The sequence below is a fragment of the Macaca mulatta genome, chromosome X (assembly GCF_049350105.2).
Source record: "Macaca mulatta isolate MMU2019108-1 chromosome X, T2T-MMU8v2.0, whole genome shotgun sequence".
NCBI lineage: Eukaryota > Metazoa > Chordata > Mammalia > Primates > Cercopithecidae > Macaca > Macaca mulatta.
This window is the reverse complement of record NC_133426.1, coordinates 119,496,304-119,513,223: the sequence shown is the minus strand read 5'-3', so window position 1 is coordinate 119,513,223 and position 16,920 is coordinate 119,496,304. Positions and strand designations below refer to the sequence as shown.

The following is a 16,920-nucleotide window of genomic DNA, read 5'->3' as shown; positions in this document are numbered from 1 at the left end:
TTCCAAGGAAAACCTCTCTGGCCTACTTAGCAAATCAAAATTAGGGAAACTTTCTCAGATTAGACCTTTTGTTAGGATACTATTTTTCTCAGCTTTCTAAGTACAAGGTCACTCAGGTAACTACTACTCATTGCATTAAGGTGGTCAGGGAAAGGTTATGACTACTTTAATGGCCAGAGGACCCTTGCATTTATTTATGTCTTTCTCTTTACAAAGACCTCATTTAGATTCTTTTCCTGAAATTCATTCCTTCTTGCTAATCTCATTAACTCTCTTACCTGAAGTTCTCTGCAATCACTGTGCTCTAAACTCTACATAGAAATGTTGCCTCAGGCTTACAAAGAACTTTCTCCTGCAATCACAGCTTCCATTTGCTCCCAAGTTCAGTGCATTCTTTCATGGACCTGGCTCTGCTGGCATCCAGGAAGGAGGTATCTTGCTGGGGAGGGGATAGCACTGTAATTATAAATCAGACCTGTTTTCTTGGTGAGTCACTCTGATCCAGGTCTTGAACCAGGGTGTACCCTGTGCCCCTATTGCAGCAGCAGCTGAACGAGGTAAATGGTGCCTTTCCGTCCTTGCCCTTATCTTTCGGGACACGTAGGTCCTATTGAAGTGGAGGCTCATTAAACTCCAAGTCAAAAGAGCTCTGTGTCCTACAGCAACCACGGTATTCTCCCATTCAAAGACAGCCTCCCCACCCCCTACCAGTTTGACCTCACTGGAGATTTTCGATGGATGCCTGGCATATCCTCTCACAAGGCTCAAGGCAGCCCAGGCTTCTGGCTGGCTGCTGTCTTATGATGATCTGGAGTGGAAGCGGCTTGGGTAATTGTTTCAGGGATGGTGGGAAAAAGGCCTTGGCAAGATCAAAGAGGGAAGATGCTGCGGGTGGGCTGCTTACTGAACTGAGTGCACAGGAAGGGAGAGTGTGGAATGTGAGAGGGCTGGCAGAGAGAGCCAGCGAGCCTTGTTCTTTGGCTTTAGGCTAGAATGAAAGCCATGGAGATTCAACAAGAAGGGGCCCAAATGTTAACCTTTTCTGAACTGCAGTGGCTAGTGATGATTTAGATGTCACATTGATAGCTCGTATTAGAGTAGCCAGTGCATTTTCTAGAGTCCCATTGCAATTCTACTCAGTTCTCTAAAGCTAAATTCATACTGTTTTACTCCATTTCCACCATTGTTCTTAAGGGCTAATATTTTCCCTTCTTTCTAGATCTCTTACTACTTATTTGATTTGTCTTTTTGGTTTTAAAGATACATAATTTTCTGCTGCCACACCTATCCACAAAGCATCATAACCAATTTCCTCCTTCCCTGATATTAGAGGAAGATGTCATAGGCATAGATATTTATATGTCTAATACTCCAAAATAATTTTCCAACAACAATAGGATTTCATTGGGGAAGGTAAATCTTATCCAGTGTTTTGATGGATTATAGATTTGGATGGAAGATCCAAGGATGTGAATTATGTGTGCATTTAGAGTATTGATAGGATACAGATAAAATACATATCCACCCAGGAATATTCCAAGGTATTCTGCTGGTGCATTATTGATTTATTTGAAGATCATTTCATCTAAGGATGGCATTCTCCATATTTATCTCAGTGTATTTCCTTCTTTCCTTCCTTCCTTCCTTCCTTCCTCCATCTATTTATTTATCTATTTATTTATTTATTTATTTATTTTTGAGATGGAGTCTCGCTTTGTTGCCCAGGCTGGACAGCAGTGGCATGATCTTGGTTCACTGCAACCTGTGCCTCCTGGGTTCAAGCGATTCTCCTGCCTCAGCTTCCCAAGTAGCTGGGACTATAGGCCTGTGCCACCACGTCTAGCTAATTTTTTGTATTTAGTAGAGACGGAGTTTCACCATGTTGGCCCGGCTGGTCTCGAACTCCTGACTTCAAGTGATCCACCCACCTCAGCCTCCCAAAGTGCTGGAATTACAGGAGTGAGCCACCGTGCCTGGCCGCATTTACTTTTAAGTAGGTGTTTTTCCACCCAATGTGTTACAAGAAAGAAATTATGTCTACCCCCAAATAGAGATGGAGTGATCTCTCTGAGCTCAATTCTTTCAGTCTTTCCTATGATTTTGGCTTTTGAAATTCCTAAATTGGAAGCTTTGTGGGTTTCTCTTTAGTCGCCTTTACAACATGAGCCCTATTCCTGAGGTAGAAAGTTTTTAGAGGTGGTTTTTTTACTCTTCAATTCTTTTAATATCTACCAGTGGACCACAGCCTACTGGCAATGGATGGAGGCAGCTTGCTAATACCAGGGTAGTGTTACCAAATTGCTTCAGCATGAACCCTTACTTGGATCCAGTGGCTCCTGGGTAAGACTAAATCAGCTCAAACTAAAATCAGGCTCATGGAGCAACATATAACCCGTGGTATGAAGGAGAATAGCAGTAAAAATACACTTCAGTTGTGACATTTGTATAATAGTGTTTGGAGTTGTGGACAATACAAGGGAAGAGGAAAATTAGACAATGAAGGCACTGGACTTAGTTTTATATTTTTAGCCTTAACGTCCTTTAGCCAATGGAGTGTTTGTGTATGTTGGTGGTCATCCAGCTAGTATTAATAGTCTGTCCTTTCTGCCTACTGATCTGTATTTTCTTGTTTGTATTTTTTAAACATTAAAAATATTTACAGATATATCAGTATATCCCCAAAGAACCTTGCAAGTGTTATCCTCATTTGACAGATTAAGACATTAAAGTACAGACAGATTAGGTGATACAGTCAATGATACATTTAGGAAAAATCCCAGATCTCTTAAATCTAAAGCATTTTACCCCTGTTCTTTGTCCACTAGTGAATAAATGGGAAGCTAAATGATTAAGTCACTTCCATGCAAATGGCTAAAACAAATGGGGCTCTAGAAGCAATTTTGTGTATAGCCATCCTTTAAAAACTAAGTTTGAAAGACACCCACAGTTGTTGGAAGGAGGGAAGAGATGCCATCACGTGGTATTCATTTGCAGGGATCAGATTTTCCTGAGTCAGAAGGGGGTTAAGAGATCTGCCAAATATTTGGGAACTGGTTCAAAATATTACAGAAGTGTAATGGAAAATCATATGATTGATTGAGCTCAAGAGTATTTGCCTTATGCTTCAATAGATTGCCTTCCCACTGTTCTTCCTCCCACTTTTATGATTTTCCTTTAAAAACTTACCTCTGAATAGGAATGATATGAAACTCTTATCTTGACTGGGCCAAAGCGAATACATTTATGAGGTGTGTGTGTGTTGTTTGTATATTTACAGTGTTGCAGATAAGCTATACTATGCTCATTTTTGTTCTTGAATGTAATAGTTATTTAATATAAACTGTTCACCAAGAATATAGTGACCAACAAACTAGAACTAGAACTTAAGAGAGATACCAAGGAAAATAGAAGGGCTCTACCCTTAAGTTGCCTATGGATATTGCCTTCCAATTGAGGCAGAAATTTTGTCTTGTTTCCCGCTACATCCCTTCTCCTCTCATTTGCAGAATAGGGCCTGATGCATAATAAGCATTCAGTAAATATCTGTTGAATGAATGAATAAATCCACACATGAATGAAATCTTTAAAAAATGACTGCTAATACAGTACACATGATGAGAAGCTATCGAGAAAAGCAGCAATCAGGATCAGGTAAGATTATTCAAGGAAGAACTCTTGGAGAGTTTAGTGATTTAGTAAGGAGGGATAAGAAGTGATCAGACCAATGTGAAATTTGAGTATTTGCATAGTAGACGTGGTAGAATTTTAAGGCAGCAGGACCCTAGATTGATAAGGGCATTTTAAAGAGCCATATCTAGGCTGAACAGAGGAGAGTGTGACAGTAGACTGAGTGGTAAACATAAAAGCATCAAGTAGTTTGAGGTATGGATGAAAGAGAGCAGCTCTGGTCTAAAGAAGAGAGGAGGTAGGTTTAAAAGTACCTTGGATATAATAGGTACCTAATAAACACTAATTGAATGGGTGTGCAGTAGGTTAGTAGGTTGCTCTTTCTTTCTTTTTCTTTCTTCTCTCTCTCTCTTTTCTTCTCTCTCTCTCTTTCTTGTCATTCTTTCTTTCTTTTTTTGACAGAGTCTCTGTCACCCAGGCTGGAGTGTAGTGGTGCAATCTCGGCTCACTGTAACCTCCGCCTCCTGGGTTCAAGCAATTCTCTTGCCTCCACCACCCAAGTAGCTGGGATTATAGGTATTCATCACCACACCCAGCTAATTTTTGTATTTTTAGTAGAGACAGTGTTCCACCATGTTGGGCAGGCTTTTCCCGAATGCCTGACCTCAAGTGATCCACCTGCCTCAACCTCCCAAAGTGCTGGGATTACAGGCGTGAGCCACTGCATCCAGCCGGTTGCTTTTTTTCTTAAATGACTATTTCAGGAAGTCTGTTACAGCAGCTCTATATAGGATGGACTCATGGGTGTATGTGTGTGTCTGTGTGTATGCGTATGCATGTGTGTATAGATCAGGAGAGCAAATGAAAGTAAGATCTGTTAGGTGTTATTATAGCTTAAACTGTGTTGGCTATGAACATATAAAGAAATGAAATAATATGAGAGATGTTAGAATTAAGACATAGTGGTAGATTGGATATGGTAGACAAAGGAAAGAGGGAAGAATGATAATTCCAAGATTCTGAGACTGGAAAAATTAGGTAAGTGATGATGATGACTGAAGTATCAAAAGGATGACATTTTGAGGAAAGATGAAAACTGTGGGGCATGCTAAGTTTCAGAGTTAGAAATCTTACAGTCACCTAGAGGTCTGTGACTGAGGATAACATGATAACATTAAAATATTAGTGTGGCACAAAGGAGATCTCCAGTAGTGCTGCAGTGTTGAGCAAGGTTTCTGAACCTCAGCATTACTGACATTTGGAGCTGGACAACTCTTTAGTGGTAGTGGTAGGATGCTGTCCTGTGTATTGTGGGCTGTTTAGCAGCATTCCTGGCTTCTAGTCACTAAATGCCAGTAGCACCCCACCTCCAGTTGTGACAACCAAAGATGTCTCCACACATTGCTAAAATGTCCCCTGGAGAGTTGGGCATGGTAGGGGGTGGGGGAGCGATTGTCCCCAGTTGAAAACCGTTCATATAAAGCCAAAAAAGGAAACTACCATAGATTGGACCTTGGAGTACAGTAGGAGGTGGGAGTCAGGTTAGGGTTAGGGAGAAAGTGGATCTAAAGATCAAGCCAGGGAGTAAAAGTGGTGTAGGGGTCTACATTAAGAAAACACAGAATTAGAGAAAGCAAGGAAAGGATTTGACAACTTCTTGAAAGTTGGCATTTTGTAAGAAAACTTTAATACATAAAGGATTCCTTCCATTCACTGAATGTTCAGGAGGGATTTGGCTTAAATGATAGATTTACTTAGAATCTTTAGGGCTCATGGGTACTGGTCTCTAGATTAGAAACTAGAGTCACTAATCTGTGGTCCTCACAACTCATATTATGCACAAACACTCGAACCACTATCTTGGCTTTGGAAACTTTTTAAGTGAACCTTCGGTTCCTTGAACACTGAAAACAGAAAAATAAATCATCTAGGGTCTTATGACAAAACCACACATTATGTGGTATGTTTCTTGCATGTACTTACACACAAACTAAAGCAAAACTTTTGTTTTTACCTCTAAGAATGTGTCAGTACAGAATTCTAGGACCCCATTTGGCTGAGCCCTCTCGGATATTGGTCAGTGTTGAAGGTGAGAAGGGGATTCTGATTCATAACCTATTTTGGGAGTTAAAGACTCTTATAGATCTTCTGAGATCACGTATCTAGCCCTGCTTTTTCTTTTTTTTTTTTTTTAACTTCTTAAATCCTGGTGGGGCAGGACATTCCTAAGAGAGAGAATATCACCTCCAGAGGCAGTGAGGGGTGAAATATTATGGGCTATTCAGTAACCTTAAGCTATGTAACTGTACTGAAGCATCAAGTATGAAAAGATGATGGAGCAAAATAAGGTGGGAGGCCCATTCTCTAGGGAAGACAGATACAAGACAACAAAAGTGAACATGAATATAACACATACAAAGCTCTGGCAATTGTTTTTTCAAGTGAAATTTTAAATAGAACCCTAATACGTAAAGCACATAAAAGAGGAACTGTCTGATGTAACCCACCCACTATAGTGGCCCCTAAAGCACTTCCACCAAACACTAGGACTCTGCATCACCATCTGAAGACCTCTCCAGGGGTTTGCCAACTTTTCTCTAAAGGACCATATTGTAAATACTTTGGGGTCTGTGGGCCATGCAGTTTCAGTTGCAACTCCAGCTGCTCGACTGCCATTGTAGCTATAAGGCAGCTATGGACAAAATCAATGGACACGGCTGGATTTGGGCGGCTGCTGACCATTTTGGTTTGCTGACTCCTGAAACCCCCTTCATTTTTTTTTAAGCAAATGAGATCTCTGTAGCTGAGAATAGAGAAGCAAGTTGCTATTAATAGCACAGATAGGACTAGAACCCAAGTCTCCTGATTGTCAGCTTGTTCCTTTACCTTTCATTGTGCTGTCAGATAGAAATTTCTGATATGTATATCTGTGTGTGTGTCACATACACACACACACCCACACCCACACATACAAACACAGCGAGAAAGAGGGAAGAGAGAGAGAATGAAAAAGAGAGAAAGAGAATTAGTTTTGCCTAAGGGTCTTTATTTAAATAGTACTTTTGATCTTAGGTAAAATATTTCTTTCTCCTAAAGTAGAGGTACCTTGCAAATCATGTCATTTGGAGAGAAATATGGTATCTTTGCAGCTACTCAGTGGTTGCTTCTAATTGTATTTCCAGTGAACAACTTGCTATCCAAAGATATCTACAGCATAAAGTGTTTGAGGCCTAATGTTATATGTCTTCCTGTGGGGAAATCGCTATATTTGTGTTGTCTAATTAGACAATGAGGTGATCATTAGAGTTACTAAGAGAATGATAGCCATGTCAAGGATATCTGGAGTGAGTGTTCAAAGTTCAGAGGACTGGAATGTGTATGACTTGGTATTAATTTTTCTCTAAAAAGGAACAAACAACCTGGAGTACTTTCTGTACCATATACTCTACTAAGCACTTAATGCATCATCTCATTTGATTCATATAAAGATACATGGTGATTTGTCATGACTAAGGTAAAAGTGAAGCACATAACGTCCAAGATAGTAGTGGAGTCAATAAAGCATGTAGGTCTTTGTTCCTTTTTACATGTAGATAAGATCTAGAAAATGTAGAGAGTGTAACTTAGAAGATGGTTGGCTTTGTTGATTGCATCTCTAGGATCTTGCACTGGTCACATGCAAGAGTTGTCTTTTTCTACCCTAACTTATCTAGAGAGTAGGCATTTACTAGGTGATTATGATGTTAATGGGTGAGTTGCACTTTTTCTCATTTTAAATGAGGTGGGAGAACTATGCCAGCCACAATGGTCCTGCTACCTTGTGGAAAATCATCCCAGTGGCAAATCAAAATGGGATATTTTTTGGCTTGCTTTGTGGTATTTATCTGACCTGCATGCCTATCTTCAGCCAACTCAGACAATTCCCCGGGCCTTTATTGCATTTCCCTTCCAGAGAGTTGGCTCAGTGACTTATATTGCGGGGGTGCTTTTGCTAGGATACTTTGGTTTCCTTTCTCAAGAAATCCACATGGCCCTGGATTGCTTATTTTTCAGTTTTCTGAGCTTGCATTGCAGTAGTTTACCACCAAGGCAAGAACTGCATGCTATCTAAGTTTAATTGCCTTTAAGTATAACTGCTGTAAGCCTTAGTAATTATAGTTAACTTTCTCTGTATTAACATTGCCCTGCTCCCTTAGGGCTTTCAGAGCGATTCACAAATAAATGCATTCAGCTTTAAATTGCTCATAAGGATTATAAGACCCAAAAGGTGAAGGATAGAGGATGTTTCCTTCTCTCCAATTATTCCAAGCTTAGCAAATAGGAAGACAGAGGCAAAAGTTTTGGTTGCCCTAGTCAATGTTGTTATAAACAGCCACAAACCCCGGGGAAGAAAGGTTTAAACTTATTGAGATAAAGAGAGTGATGGTGTTTTGTTTGTTTTATTTCCTAGGAAATGTTCTAATGGATAAAAACATCTAGGCTTCGAACTCACCTCCACTGGTTTATAAGGCTAGATTGAACTAGACTTGGAATGAAAGGAAATGTCAAGGAAGTACAACAAAAGTAGAAAAAGTTTTTTGTTTTCCAGTCACCTAGGCAAGGCATACTACAGGTCTGGTAGGAAAATACAAGATAGGATTCCTTCGACTTAGAGAAAGTTCAGCAATTCTAATTTGAGGAGGGGGCCATTATAAGACAAGAAGGTTTTTCCACCAGTACATGCTAGTGCTGTCTGACTGGAAATTCTACCAAGTAGTGATTTGGACTCATTACCATGAAGGTTTCTGCAATGAGGGAGTCAGGTTGGTTCTGCCAGCTGGGCCTCAGCTAAGTGGCTGTTAGGCAATGCTGGTAGGGTGGATAACTTCTTATGTTGCAGTTATCTACCTAGGTAACTCAAGAGCTTGGGAATTTGTTGAAAAGTCAGAATCAGATGCCTGAATTTCTTTTTGACTAGGTTATCAATAATATTTTCATATTTTTATCTGAAGAGTGAAAGTGTCCCTATAACATCAACTTCCATCAGAAGGATAATGACAGACGTGCCCCACTTGGAAGAGTTTCTGCTTTGGAAACAGCTATGAGTTGATTTATTAGCATTGAGGGGGCCCCACAAGTGTTACAAGAAGCGTCATCTGCTTATTTGTTAACAAGTTGGAAAGCCTGTAGTTTCCCCATCTCTTCTTTAAAGATATAGACAGACAGATAGATAGATGCACCATAGGTGTATGTGTGTGTGTGTGTGTGTGTGTGTGTGTGTGTGTGTGTGTGTGTGTATGTATCTTCTTTAAAGATATCTTTTAAAAAGATATAGATATATATATCTTTAAAGAAGATATAGATGTATCTATATCTATATCTTTAAAGAAGATATAGATTATATATATCTTTAAAGAAGATACATATCTTCTTTAAAGACTCTGAGATCTTTCTCATTATTTTATCTGCATAGAGCCAAACTTTTGCTTCTAAGCTACAAGGTTACAAAGAACTCACACTCTTATTCCCTGCTTGCTTCTTCATTTGCTTTTGGATATGGCTTATAGGCTTGCAAAGAGAAATAATAATGTTTGACTCATTTAGTTTCACTTTTGAGTCATTAGTTTGAGGCTTTCGGGATCTTTTATGGTTCCAGAATAAAAGTTATGAGACTATAACCCAGGGTTTCCAATTCAGGCTCATGAAGTAGCAATCACACATAACCTAAAGAACTAGCAAGGCAGTGCTAGGCAAGGTGGAGGGTAAAGGCTTTTGAACCATCACATGACACCTTTACTTTTGAGAAGCAGAAACTTCCCAGGAGAGCAGTGATGGATTATATGGGGTGATTACCAGGACCAAAGACTTCAAAAAGACAATTCTGACCTTGTACCTTCAGCAGTTAATCACTCTTTTTCTCTCACTTGGAGAAGAGACAGCTACATAAAAGGGGGTGGGCTTCCTTTCCATACCAAAGCAAACCTTTCTTCCTGGAGATCCCCCCTTTTAAAGCATTTGCCTAATGCAGTAACCAAAATAAGATATGCCTTCCCCAAGAATATTCCATATGAGAGTGAAAAAGACCAGAGATAAGGATGTGCGTAATCGGGAATCTGAAAAACTTGGCCTTCTAACATAGATGGTACTGATGGGAGTAGACTTTGGAAAGGTATAGAGATGGGGAAGAAGGAAGAGGTTTAAAAGGGACTCTCGATTCCTTCACATTCTCTGTATGAGCAATACAAGGCAGCCTGCTACTCACCGTGAAGGACCTTCTCGCCATCCATTCCTTTTTGCAGCTGGACTCTAAAACAAGAAGAGATGTAAACACAAGGCTGGATTTGGGGGATACATAATTGACCCTGTTGCTTGCTGTTTTTCCTTTCACCTTGCAAATTACCCAACGTGGATTTCCAGCTGAAAAAGAAGCAAGTGTACGTTGACAAGGTGGAGAAGATGCAGCAGGCCCTTGTACAGCTCCAGGCAGCATGTGAAAAACGTGAGCAGCTAGAGCACCGTCTCCGGACACGACTGGAGAGGGAACTGGAATCCCTGAGAATCCAGCAGGTATGGAGAACTTAAAGGAAGAAAGGGGAAAAAAAGTCAAGAAAATGACATTATTCCTGGTTGCTTATTTTTCAGTTGGCATTTGACGTGAACACTGAAAGCACACACTTGCTCATCTTTACATTTTTCTCCCACCTAATCTTACTCCAGAGTGCCTCCCAATTGTGAATACAAAGTCTGTTTCCTTAGCTTCCTATCCCAGAAATATCCTTTAAGCCTATGATCTTGCACCTTTTATTTTCACATGAACTCCAGGAACAGTAGATGCTGTAAGAATTAGAGCTGCTACACAAATACACGCCTTGATACTGTAGAACTAGAAATGGTCTTCAGAAATCATCTGGCCGTACCACTCTTCAGTTTTAGATGAATGAAAATCAAGACTAGGAAAAGTTGGCATAAATCGCTAATGATAACTACAAGTTACGGGCAAGATAGGAACTAAATCCTAGATTTTTTTTTTTCTTGAGACTGAGTCTCACTCTATTGTCCAGGCTGGAGTGCGGTGGCATGATCCCAGCTCACTGCAACCTCCACCTTCCAGGTTCAAGCGATTCTCCTGCATCAGCCTCCCGAGTAGCTGGGATTACAGGCATGCACCATCACCCCCGGCTAATTTTTTTTTGTAGTTTTAGTAGAGACAGGGATTCACTATGTTGACCAGGCTGGTCTTAAACTCCCGAACTCAGGTGATCCGCCTGCCTCAGACTCCCAAAGTGCTGGGATTACAGGTGCGAGACGCCGTGCCTGGCCAGATTTAAAAATTCTCGTTTCTGTTGTGTGTTATGCTGGCAGGCAGGGATGGCAGTTTTTAGCCCATTAATTCACTTTCTGAGTAGCATGACAATTTGATATGACAGGCCCCTTTCCTGGCCAAGGGAATCTCACATTCAAGCCCATGATAGGAAGTCCTGTGGCCTTAGGAGGAGATCTGAATTCCCCCTGCTTCTTTCTGAATCAGAGTCGAAACAGAAGTAGGCTGGGCAGTAATCCTTTCCAAGAATAGGGGCTCAGACACCATGGTTCTTCTCTCACTCACTTGAGGATTCTCTGCATCTGGCCCAACAGCGTCAGGGCAACTGTCAGCCCACCAGTGTTTCAGAATACAATGCCACTGCGCTGATGGAGCTCCTTCGGGAGAAAGAGGAGAGGATTCTGGCTCTGGAAGCTGATATGACAAAGTGGGAGCAGAAATATTTGGAGGAGAATGTGATGAGACATTTCGCTCTGGATGCTGCTGCAACCGTGGCTGCTCAGAGGTAAGTAGTTAGCTGGTAGGGCATGAGTGGGAAGAACAGAAAGGTCACTGATTCATAGATTTTTCCAGTGTTTTATTTTCTTTAATATTCTGGGTTCCCCCCCCCCCCCCCACCGTTTCTGCCTAAGTGTGTTTTCTTTCATATGATTATGCAGGGACTGAACGGCTGTAGAGACAGAGAGTCAGCGATTTGAACATAAAAGTTGTCTTATAAACTTATTAGAATCATAGTTCAGCTTTCCCCAGAAGCCAGAATAATTGCAGATGGGATCAGCTGTAAATTTGCACCCCTCCTTCCCCAGCGCCACAAGATTCTTTCAGCCACATATGCAGGTTGTTTAGCCCCAGGACTGGAGTGAAAGCCCCTCCAGAGAAACTACCACTCAGAAACTAAATGTCACTGAGGAGTTGCTGCTGTCATTTGATAGCTCTGGCTTGTCCAAGGTATGTCAAAGGCTGTGCTGAACTTGAACCCATCCCTGCCCTTTGGGAAGGTCAATATTTGAAGGCCGCATTCTCTATGTGCACCACCTCATCACGTGTGAGCAGTCACATTTCATCTGGTAAGGGAGAGAAAGTGGCCGAAGGATTTTTGTTTTTTGCTTCTTATTTGTTCCCCTTTTCAAATTATAAAAGTTCATTATTGGCCTTTGGAGGAAATAGTTGCTGTTACTCCATGTGTCTATCTTGCTACTGCTCATAATCATCAGTTGGGGTAAAAAGACAAGAAGAAAGAGAGAGAGAGAAACAATAAAAACTGAATTCAAGTCAGGTGATGACTTGAGTTGTGGCGATAACAGAGCCTTGGTCTGGAATTGGGTATGAAAGGCAGGCTACAGCATATTGCACCCAGATAGGTCTCTACCCAGAAAGTTATTAAAAACCACAGTGTTGTTTTTAACATTCTCCTAAACATGGTAAGCCAGCAGAGTCTGGAAGTGCTTGCCAGACTTTGGGTTGGTATATGTGTGTGGAGGGGGTGGTGGATACATTTATTTTTGAGTCCGCCTCATGCCAAATCAGAGGTGGGGAGGTTCAGTGCTAAGAGCTGAACCGGTGCTTTGTAAGCCCACTTCGATTCTTTAGGAAGACATGTCTCTCTAATGTGATCTGCTTGTCTTCATTAGATACCATCTATGCCTCAAATGGATGGAAGCTGTGTGTGGCTTGATTTTGAAGTCCTCATGGGCTTAAGCTTGCTGGCCTTGTTTCCTAAGCAAGGTATACTCAATACATGGCAGTGTGGCAATAGAGTGCACAGAAGGCCCAGCTATGCCAGAAGATGGTCTCGAAGTTTGTAGGCAGGTTAGAAGCAGAATTAAATGTAATTTTACCTGCTGGCTCCCAAGGAAACACCTGTGTCTAGCACTTGTTCAGAGGTTATATAAGAAACGCTGACGTTAAAAAAACGTTGTTATTATTGAGAGGTGGAAAGATACAGGGTAATTTTGTCACCTTTAGGGAGAAGCTTAGAAATGTTCAGGTCACGAGAGTGTGCAGTGTGAGAAAACACTAGAAAGCTAGGGTTCATGGTTCCTGCTTCAGAATAGACTCCAGGTCAAAATGCAGGAGAGCTTAGGGGGTTGTCACTGGGGCTTTGTATAAAGAAACTACCTTCCTTCCTTCCTCCTTTGAAAGCTTTGTGTATTCGGGGAAACCCCTTTCAGATGGATTTTCAGAATCTATTGGCTCCCACAAGATAGATTTAATTTAAACTGAATTCCCTTTAATCATCAGGTAGAAACTTTTCATGTAATCACTGTTTTTGGCAAAATGTGCATGCCTATCACTCAATAGGATAAAGCACAGCCTGTTCCCACCTAGAAAGAACACTTTCTGATAGTCCCACAGGCGAACATTCCAGATCAGGACTGTGTGTCTTTCTGGCATGCTACTAATCTAATCCACAGGAGACACTGGCAGACAGACTGTATTGAAATTTCTGTAAAATAAGCGAATTGGATTAGGTGATTCCTTCAGACCTTCCTATTTCTAGGATTATATTACTCTTCCAACGATAGTGCCTCTTATGTTCTACCATGGAGATTGGTTTTCTTTTCCTCTTTCCTTTCAAATGAGATTTTATATTTGGGTGGTAACATTCAGAAAACTTTATTTCAAAACCTGTGGGCTCTTCTGCCTTTCTTTCCAACATTTCTTTTTATTCCTTTTGTCTACCTGTTTTCCTCTTCTTTCTCTCAGTCTTAAATGTACCTATTGACCAAGGTTCTGCCCTTTGCCCCTTTCCATGGTAAAAGTTTAATATTTTCTTTTCTTTCAAAAAAAATTTTTTTTTCTTTTTTTTTGAGAAGGAGTCTCGCTCTGTTGCCCAGGCTGGAGTGCAGTGGCGCTATCTCAGTTTACTGCAACCTCCGTCTCCCGGGTTCACGCCATTCTCCTGCTTCAGCCTCCCAAGTAGCTGGGACTACAGGCGCCCGCCACCTCGCCCGGCTAGTTTTTTGTATTTTTAGTAGAGACAGGGTTTCACTGTGTTAGCCAGGATGGTCTCGATCTACTGACCTTGTGATCCACCCGTCTCGGCCTCCCAAAGTGCTGGGATTACAGGTGTGAGCCACCGCGCCCAGCCTCAAAATAATTTTTAAGTGTCTAGGATATTGGCTACAGTTGGAAAGTGCTCAAGTGTATTTGAGTAAGGAAGGAAGGAAGGAAAGAAGAAAAGAAAGAAGAGAAATGGAAGGAAGGAGAAAGGAAGATGTGAAAGCAGGAAGGAAACAATTTCTAAATGTATAAATTATATCCCTAAATCTGGTGCCACATTTTAATGATCTGCTTGGTTTCTGTGTATTCTACCAGGATCTCAAGCTTAATATATTCCAAACCTAATGGCTCATTGGTAAATGACAGATTTCACAATTAGGACATCTTGCTTTGGTGGTATCAACGATAGTTGGAGAAAACAATTTTTTTTTTCAATTGTGATATTGGTTACATATTAAAAAATCACCTGTTGTAAGTGTACGGTTTGATGAATGTTGGTAATTGTATACAACAGTGTAACCACCACTACAATTAACATAGAGGACCTGTTGTAAAGTGTTCTTGTGCCCTTGAATTTGATCGCCTCCTCCCATGCCTGACCCCAGGCAATGACTAATCTGTTATTTTGTCACAAAATTATACTTTTCTTTTCTAGAATGTCATATAAAAGGAATCATATTGCATTTACTCTTCTTCTTTGACATATTGCACTCAACACAATGATTTTGAGACCCATCCAAGTTGATGCTGAATAGTGTTCCATGGTATGGATGTATCACAGTTTATGTATGCATATTTGGATATATGCATATTTGGATTGTTTCCAGTTTTTGACCATTGTGAATAATAAAATATAATATAAGAATAGGCAAGTGTCTTTTCTCAGGTGATAAGTCATATTAGGTGGTCTATTTATATCCCTTCCAACACTTAGATATTGGTTTTTAGCCTTAAAGAGTCCAGGAGGAGGCATTTTGATGCATATGGAAAGTGCTGGCGTTGTCCTTTATCCTGAGATCCATCTTAAACATCAGATACAGCAACTCTGTGAGATTGGTCAGTTGTATGTTTAGGTGAATTTTACTTGATGAAAGGTTAAGAGGGCCGAGAGATAAAGATAGATAGATAGATAGATAGATAGATAGATAGATAGATAGATAGATAGATAGTAAATTAAGATATTTTGGCATATCTAAAATGAGTATTTGTTACTTAAAATATTTGTTTTGTTGAAAGTGATAACAGGACATTTATTTCTTTCATTTTAGTTAGATAATTTGCCCAAGATCACACACAGCTACTAAATGACAGAAGAACTAGGATTTAAATCTATATTTTTGTCACCTTAGCTGCTATAACTCTGCTGCTTCTTAGAAATGGTGTAGCTCAAAGATGGTAATAATAGGGATTATTAGCTGTTCAGTAAGATACTAATTGAAGCTAATTGTTTAGTTACCTGGAAATATTATAAATAATCACAATAATATGGCCTGAATTAAGGCTCCATATTATTTTGTCCCTAGGGAGTCCTCTCTAGATGTTTAATATAGATGAGGGGAAATTCCTACTGAGTAGGAGTCCCTGTTCATTTGCAGAAGAACCGATTTGGCAATGCAGATTTTTAGTTTCAGCTCATAAACAATGAATTTATTCCTGAAGAGCAGCAAAAGGATGACAAGATAATGCACCCAATCAACCATGTAATTTTTATCAGCTTGCATTTACTGAATTAGGTTACTGCCTTTCTGAGAATGTGTAATGTTTCATGTTTATTTTGAGCAAAAGTAAATTCTGGAAAGAAGGAAGTAAAGAAGGGGGAAGCAGAAGGTAGAAGCTGTTCACACACATAATGCATGTCTACCTATTCCCTCTTTGTAGGCATTCCTCAATTTCCTTCCTCTGCTTTCTTCTCATTCTACCTTCTGTCTTAGTTATATCTTCTGCTCTAGCTTCTCAGTAATAATAGCAATGATAATAACTGTAATAGTAACTCTGATATCTCTAAAATTAAAGTTAGAATTTTGACCAACTTGTTAGATATTGGCATATGGCAATTCTTAAGTCACTTTCACTCCAGTGTACCTAAAATCAAAACCCATTGCAGTGCTTTCCAAAAGAGCCATTCCTCAGTTTCCTTTCACAGCAAACAGTATTTCATTTTTTCTAGGCATTTGAGTTCAAAATAACAAAGTTGTCATTCATTCTTCCATCTCCCTAACTCCCACATTGATATTGTCTCTAAATTGTATCAGTTCTACTTCCTACAGCCTGTTTCCATTTCTCTTGCCACTTCGCTGGTGCATAGTTTCATGATCTGTTGCTGGGATTATTACAATCACCTTGCTGACTGGTCTGCCTGATTCCAGGGTTTCACTTCTCTTATCTCTCTGTCACATTTCTAAGAGAGATAAGGCCGTCTTCCTAAGGCATGGCTTAGATCATTTTATTCCCTTGGAAAGCTCTAATAATTTTCACTGCCTTTTGGAATAAAGTCCAAACTCACTTCTGTACTAGTTAATTATTTACTTTTTTGTCTTCCCTTGTAAGTTTCCTACAGTTACGGACTAGTCTTATCCATGCCTCTCCCCTCTCCAGCCTCCCAGGAACTTCAAACACAGTGCTCCACTCGTGTAGAGTTCACACATTAAATAAACAAAAGGATGATGCTGATAGGAAAAGATAGGCTTGAAGTTTGAAAGGCCATTAGGTGTTTTAATTAGGAGGTTATTGGTGACATGCTAGAAAGCAGTTTGAGCAATGTGATGGGATAACTTTGTTGGAGAAAAGAAGTAGAAAGAAGATGACAAACTATTTACTTAAGAATTTCAGGTGGAGGATGTCAAAATCAAGAATATGCAGCTTGGGGTTTGCAGGTTTTATTTTCAGATTGTAGCCCAGCATCTCTCTCCTGGTGTTCTTAGAGAACGTCATGGAGTGTTGGAAGGTAGCAGGTCAAGTTGCTCATTCAAATATTGTGCTTGCTTGCTTTT

At 40.2% G+C, this 16,920-nt stretch overlaps 1 protein-coding gene across 6 annotated transcripts in view; it reads left to right on the top strand.

Annotated features, from left to right (window-relative positions):
- Positions 1–16,920, top strand: part of AMOT (angiomotin) — a 67,349-nt gene that overhangs the window by 39,940 nt on the left and 10,489 nt on the right. For all 6 annotated transcript variants that reach the window (XM_015128051.3, XM_015128050.3, XM_077988046.1 and 3 more), the window contains 2 exons: positions 10,024–10,173; positions 11,242–11,432. In XM_015128051.3, the coding sequence (XP_014983537.2) occupies positions 10,024–10,173; positions 11,242–11,432 (341 nt within the window). The remainder of the gene's footprint in view (positions 1–10,023; positions 10,174–11,241; positions 11,433–16,920) is intronic.